Below are 7,753 nucleotides of genomic sequence, written 5' to 3' on the forward strand. Positions count from 1 at the left end.
GTATATACATACTGTACTCCTGGTCAAATATGACTCAACTACAAGTGAAAGTTGTTTTGTCAACTTGTTTAATACTTGCTATTTTACATACAGTACTGAACTATTCAAACATGTTTTTAAAAATAGGATTAGGTTACAAATACTTAAGCACAAATTAAAAAGTGCATTTTCTATTTATTATCAATGCATTGTTAAGCCCTAAAAGATCAAAGATGTTCGAGTCATTTTCAAGAAATACAAATAATAGTGAAAATAGCAGATGTACTGTACAGTACAAGTTCACATGTAGTATTGTGACGCATAGTGAGCTTGTAGATATGCTGATTTTAATGTACTTTCCTTCCTAGAAATGTAGAGGAGTCAAAAGTACAACCACTTTCAACCCATCTTCATATAATTGCTCCTCACTATGGCTTATTACCATTTGTACGTACTTGGTCTGTGTCTCAGAGGAGGGCTGTGGACAGTTCAGAAACACACCTACCAGTGACATCATCGATGGGGAATTGAAGATAATACAAACCGCAGGCTTTCTATTCATGGAAAGTTAGCATGCTATAATAGAAGCAATTGTTCTTGTATTAATACAAATAAAATAGAAAATCTTGTTTTAAATGACCAAACTTGACTGTCTAAAGCCCAACTCTAAGACACAGAGTGAATAGACAAAAATTGTCCCATCTTATAATGAGCATTAGTGAGGAGCTGAGTACCAATTACATGAAGATTGGAAATGGGTGAAGTGGTCCTTTACATGAACTGGCTCGCTGAAACTGTTTATTTTCTATACAGGTCTGTTACCAGTGTCTGTATAAGTATAACAAGAATGTCCAAAAAAGATTTGATGTAGACTACAATTCATCATGATTAATGGGGAATTTTAAATGTTCATAGCAGTGATTGAGATACTCATAAAACGAGAATAACCTACTGTATCAACAGGCCCCTATAGTAGATCATGAAAATGTCAGCCCTAACATTTCCATAGTTTCATGTGGCTGTAAAAGGCATTTCCTAAATTGTAATAATTGAAAATTGTGAATGACCTGCTTATATTTGCTTTTTAGCAGTATCATCATTTTTAGCATAATCTGCTTCATAAAAAGAAAGCCGTATAGCCCTAAGTTAGTAGTGTACGTGAGGCACCTTTAAAATACCACACAGACAAGGAAGAATCACTGGCTTTTTGGTCAATAATTTTGTAAATACACTATAATTTGATGAGTCACTTAGTCTTACAATTTCAGCATTTGTCCAGAGCAAATTCAAGTGATTGAAGTGAGCAGCATGGACCCAACAACAGCCATTTTTTACACTCTCAGAGTAAAATTCACACTTTTTACTGTGTAAGCAAAGAACTTGAGCCACAGAAGAGGACAATTAACAGATCTTGGGCAAGTGACCATTCTTTAGAATCCCTCACCACCAGTATCCGACAGCTCATGGAGGTCTAAGGGGGTGGACCTTGGCTCTGTCTTGCTCCTCTGATTTAGTGGTTCCGTCACAGGACCCGGAGCTTTGCTCAATAGCACTAAAAGGCTCATCCACATTAATGGAGTTCCTCCGTGACGCAAAAGCAAAGTCTGAGGCAGGATGCTTTACGATACATCATCCAATATTGTTAAGTAAGGGGAATTAGTGGATGGCCCAGGACCAAAAGCCGAGTAATTGGCTCCAAGAAACAGGGTAGACTATGATAAGCCACACCAATGAATCCCACAGGAGCTGTACACGAACTCTCTTTGATGCTACGTTCATTATAGGAATGGATTTTGGGGTGTGGAAATATAATACACTATACTAATTTGACTACAGCACACATACATGCCCCACCTGATTTTTTTTTAAACCATTGTATATTTTTACATTTTGCCATTTTACATATAGCTTTCTATTTTTATCTTTACTTCTATAATGTTTTTGAGAAATTACTAATTTTGCATACAGTGAAAGCGCAATAATAATTCTAATTCTGTAGCAAAGGAACAGCATGAATCACCATTGTCTATTTGACTAGCTATTCCATATTTACTGTAGAATTGTAGATCCTGTAATACGAGAGAATGTACAGTAGATGGCTCTGTCTGCAAATCTAATTCAGACTGTGGAACATTGTGTAGAGTAAATTTCATTCATACAGTACCAGCATTTGAAAACTTCACTGTCTAACAGTTTGACTTATGTCCAGTTTAATGAATGAAATCATCACAAACTGGGATATCAACCGGTGCGAATGACTGGCAGGTTTTTTGTGAATGGAACACTTGAGTGGCCATGTATTGACGTCATTTGCTTACCATGTCTTTTACTGGCTTGCTGTAACCAATGCAGGGGTCCTGATTGGTTGGCAGACTGCGTTAAGATATTTGATTGGTCGAAAGGCTATGATCAAGCACCTACTCAATCAATAAATAATCCCAAGAGATGCATATATAACCCACTGTATTGTGGCTGTGTTCAACAGATTCACAAGAGAGTCCATAACTTAAATACATATCATTTGACCATTGTTTACCAGAAGATAACTTGCGGTGAGTACATGAGACAATTTCTGTCACTTACCAGTCCACTACAATGCGCTTGAAGGTACATGGCATGCTGTTACGGTTCAGGAGATAAGAAACTATCCAGTAGTATGTGATGAGTACTGAGTATATTGTGTGAACTTGTTCTATATTCTCTGAGCTACCAGTTATTACCGCACCGTATAGTTTAGTTAATTTTTCAAGGGTATGTGTTGCTCTCAGACTGCAGCTCATTCCAATAATGGAAGTGGCTGCTGTGTTAGTCTCTGGCAAGAGCTTCTAGTGTCAGTATATCACCAATAGTTTTTCATCCTCACGGTGCCCAGATCTGTAACTCTTGCTTGTACAGGTCTTATACTGAAAGTCAAGAGTTGACAAATTAAATGTATTTATGTGCAAGGCTATTATTGCTTGGATGAAAGTTGATTCTTTGCTTCATATTTGTATACATTGTTGTAGAGAATACACAACCGTTACGAGGAATATCGATTGTTTGGGATGTGATGTGCTTTTCACAGGGGACCATGGTGATGCTGAAGTTCTCGGCTATCCTTCTTGCCTATGTCCTGGTCATTTGTCAGATGTACAGCTCACACGCAGCTCCTTCCAGGTGAGTCTAAATGCAGAATTGCAAAACAAACACAAACGTTTTCATGCCTGTATTTTGAGTTGAGATCAGATTGTATGATGACAAAAATCTACACAATTGCAGCCTTCCCACGACACCACAGCCAATCAAATTTTATACAATACACCTTACAGAAAGCCACCCACTTTGTTTATCAATGTAAGTTATTTGTAAACTATCTAGCTCAGATGCTTAGACAATAATGTGATGAGAGAATAAAACTATTTATTTTGTGTAATATTTGATGGTGGGTGTATAATAATCTGCACAGAAACCATGGTCACTAGTCTTACAGGAATATTGATTTGGTCATAAAGTGCAACTTGGCTACCTGACAGCTTTTAAAAGGAACACTTTTAGCAGATTGTTTTGAATTTGGCTTGTATCCCTAACTGAGGCATGAGACATTAGCTGGCCGAGCCATACTATTTTTAACCCAGTGTTGGTGCAGTTCCAGTCTGATCAACCTAATCGACTGTGGATTTACAGAACCAGTTCAGAGCCTGTGTCGGACCAAGTCACACTAACAAACTATGATGCCCGGAGGATACTCAATGCTATCTTGGAGGAGATCATGCAGATGTCATCTGAAGAACAAGAGCAACATGCAACTGAAGGAAATAGGTATGACTCTCCATCAATCAATCATTTAACAATAATCAATCATTTTTAATGATCAGGTTTAGGGTTTGCTAATGGTGGATTTGTGTGACTTTTTATTTTTATTGTATTATTTAACTGGATACAACACATCTCTTTGTTCATGAGATGTCAACAAGTGAAAGTGCAATGTTTATTGTTAGAAAGAAGGTATAGAGTATGATTCATATACAGTAAATCTGTTCTCTGTCATAATCATTGAATGCATGTTGCGCAGTTAGCATGATGTACGTATGCTCATGGCATGAGAATGAGATGCATGATATTGGTTGGTTGTACCAACAGATGTATTAAAATGAAAGCATGACAATTCAGTCGCAGCATTTTGGTCAACAATAATATCTTTAGACGCATACACTGTCAGCATGCCTTTCAAATTATAACCAGAGAAAAAGAGGGGAACAAAATGAATATATGCATGAGATGTTTAAACCATAATAGCATGTGATTTGTTTTTACAACATATTATTTGCATGCAATGTTTACTGTAAGCCTGTTTTTGCATGTTCTCTCTAACAGCATGGATAGACCCATATCCAAGCGCTGCACCAGCCTAAGCACTTGTGTGCTGGGCAAACTGTCCCAGGATATCCACAAACTGCAAACCTATCCCCGCACTGATGTAGGAGCGGGCACACCTGGCAAGAAATGAAGCCCGCCTGAGGGCTCGTTCAATTAAAAATGAGTCACCTGCATGCTGCTCCACTCTTTCAACAGCACACATTTCACGTTTCATCTCCTCTGTTCATGGTTAACATATCTCACCCCATCCATTCCATCCATACGTTGATGCATGTGGCAGCGGCTCCCGAGTCCCGCTTGCCTGACTAACTTCAATAGAATGTTTGATCTCCATGCCCCACCTCCCATAATTCCATTCCATTGTTAAAATCAACTTTTTTGACAGTAATATACAGTAGTAAGGAATATATACTGCATAATATGCAATAGAAAAAAAAGTGATACAAATTCAAAAACTGTGTGATTTCTTCTGCAATAAACATTTTTATACAAAGGTTTTTTTTCTCACTCGCACTCATACATTTGTTTAATGATTTAATCTACTTTGGTACTAACATCCATTAGAGGTAAGCATGAATGAATGGCAGCTATTCCCATCATCTAAATACTTCATCAATAACGTATTACTTTGTTGTGTTTTATCTGCATCAAATGCATTTGTTGATCATTCTATTAAGAAGAGCAGAACAGCAATCATTCATCTAAAAGGATCACAAATATGTTTTATAAAATGTTAAACTGTCTATTCCCTCTGTTAAAAGCAGCGTGACAGCCCAGAAGCGGGGATGCAACACAGCCACATGTGTAACCCACCGCCTGGCTGACTATCTCAGTCGATCAGGGGGGATTGGAAACAAAAACTTTGTCCCCACCAATGTGGGTGCTAAAGCGTTTGGGAGGCGGAGAAGAAACAGCCCCAAGTGAACATGTGAGCCGGCTCAACATGTATGGTATGATAGAACTACTACTCTCATTATGATGATGATATATATATATATATATATATATATATTCTCTTATATTCTCTTTATAACATTGCCTGTTATACAAGTTACATGTTAGAAGAAACAACTTGATTGTGCTTTGAAATTAAAGAAAGGCAGCACAATTGTTGTAAAGCAGAGTGTGGACAGAGAGGACAACTTCCACAAAATGAAAATGTGTATATGAACAAAACTTTTTTTCCCCTTTTCGGTGTTATCAACCAAAGGTGGGGATTCAAACTTGTGAATAATGTTTACAATAATGAGAATTTAAAATAACTAATATTTAAACCTCTTTAATGAAGCACATTGTATTACAAGTATTTCTTCCCCCATACGTCCCACACTTTATGAATGTTTAACATTTAACTGGATATGGTCATGGAGCATTTGTGGTTAGATTAACATACCTTTTGTTGTTTTTGTCGTTGCAGCACAGTACACCTTCTTCAAATGACAACAATACATCCTGACCCACCATCAAAAACCTGGAAATAAGAACATAATTTAAGAAATCACACTGCTGGACTGATATATGCTCTGCCAGTACTCATTGTTGTTCTATGCTCTACATAAAGACGACAGAGATATCTAGCATTAGCAACACTGCTAGAAAAATAAACTCTAATTACAGGTCTGCGGGGACGATTTTTAAAATATTTCCTTGTGCAAGCAGGTATGAAAATGGATTTTGTCCCCTGTCTTGGCCTGAGGCCAAAGTACTGTTTCTGATGTGTGTAGATGTTCCTTGTTATGTCAGCAGCACAGTGCAGTGGACTAGAGTCCAAGACACAACTGTCAACACTATTAACTCCACCATCACTGACTATGGCTGTCTTGTGCCTTGATGTGAAGCATTTCTTTAAATTTCATCATTGTACACTGTGAGTGTGAGGAAAAAGTATTTAGGGTTATGATTATTGTGATAATTGTGAACTGAAAGCAAGAATAAAATGTATTTTTAGCTACAAAAGGCTTACGTATGTAATTGTGGGAAAAAACAAAGATCAGCATGCCACACTGAGCTGTGTTGTCAACAGATCTACAGACATGTCATGTTCTGTCCTTGGGCAAGACACTGAACCCCAAATTGCTCCCGGTGTGCTGGTTGGTACCTTGCATGGCTTCCGCCGCAATCGGTGTATGAATGTGTGTGTGAATGGGTGAATGTAATGCACAATCTATGTAAAGCGCCTTGGATAAAGGCGCTATATAAAAAATAAAAAAAGACATGTCATGTTCACAGGCATTTATAGTCAAATTCACATCATGTCAGATAATTTACATAACATTATAACATACACACGTTACATTTTCCTCAAGTATAAATGTACACCACATAAGAATTCTGACCACATCTTTACAAAGATAATTAACATCAATTATAGCTGTAAATAATGCATAGTACACATAATAAGAGTACATAATGAATAGTATAACGGCTACATCATGAACCCTTGGGAAGTGTGTGTGTGTGTGTGTGTGCGTGCGTGCGTGCGTGTGGGTGGGTGTGTATAAACCTCCAAGTCCTGTTAAAAGCTGCATCCCATTCTGTAACTGGTCCCTATATACAATTATAAATCCAAACACCACCTGCATCACCCACACACATTTTACTGTTGGTCACTTTGAAATTACTTTGACTACATACCTGTAACAGTACAAACTGTATTATTAGGAAATGAGGTGCTGCTAAACACCTTGAAGTTACGAGGTGGTGATTCCCTACTCCTACTGTATATACTGTATAATCTACCCACCTTATTAGTGGTGTCACCCCACCATCACCATCTCAAATCTAAATGTTTAATCATTGTTTAGCCAGGAATTAATCAAAAGTAGTATCATCCATAGAGGAAATAACGGTACCAACATAGCCCATTCTGCATTAGCATCTCTGCACTCAGGATTGTAGTTTGTAAACATGGCAATAGTTTATTTCAACAGATCAAAGGTTGATAATGAACCATATGCTATTGGTCTAATAGTATTCCTCCTCTGAGTCTTGTCAACGCAATTATAGTGTCCCTGGCGATTCTGTCTAACAGACCCTGCACGTCATGCATGCTAGTCTTTGATAATTGACGTGCTTGTTCGCTCACTTGTTCTGACCTTACCATCAGTTCTACTTCCTCCTCCTGAGGGAGATATTTCTATTAATTATTTCAGAATATGAATCTGTATGAAGGGATTCATGCACCATGAAACACGTTTACTTTCTTGTATTGCTGATTACCAGAAAGTTGCAGTACAGTTATATTAACCCCTTGAGATACAGCATACAACGTTTTTGAGAAGGTCCTAAGGAGTACAATATAGGCCTACTGTAAATATACAATACAAAACAATTAGCAGAGGAAAAAAAGAAGAAAGAAAAACAAACAAAACAAACTGGAAAAACAACACAAAATCAGTGTATTAAACTCTATGCAAGC

At 37.5% G+C, this 7,753-nt stretch overlaps 1 protein-coding gene across 1 annotated transcript; it reads left to right on the top strand.

The window, feature by feature from the left end:
• Positions 1-3,049: 3,049 nt before the first annotated feature.
• calca (calcitonin/calcitonin-related polypeptide, alpha) lies at positions 3,050-5,862 on the top strand (the record flags this gene model as incomplete). The annotated part of the gene is made up of 4 exons (XM_079497207.1): positions 3,050-3,135; positions 3,643-3,777; positions 5,097-5,285; positions 5,753-5,862. The coding sequence occupies 3 exons, from the start codon at positions 3,050-3,052 to the stop codon at positions 5,257-5,259; spliced, it is 384 nt and encodes a 127-aa protein (XP_079353333.1). The 3' UTR covers positions 5,260-5,285; positions 5,753-5,862.
• Positions 5,863-7,753: the final 1,891 nt, after the last annotated feature.

This window comes from Electrona antarctica, assembly GCF_951216825.1.
Source record: "Electrona antarctica genome assembly, chromosome: 3".
NCBI classification, from domain to species: Eukaryota; Metazoa; Chordata; class Actinopteri; order Myctophiformes; family Myctophidae; genus Electrona; species Electrona antarctica.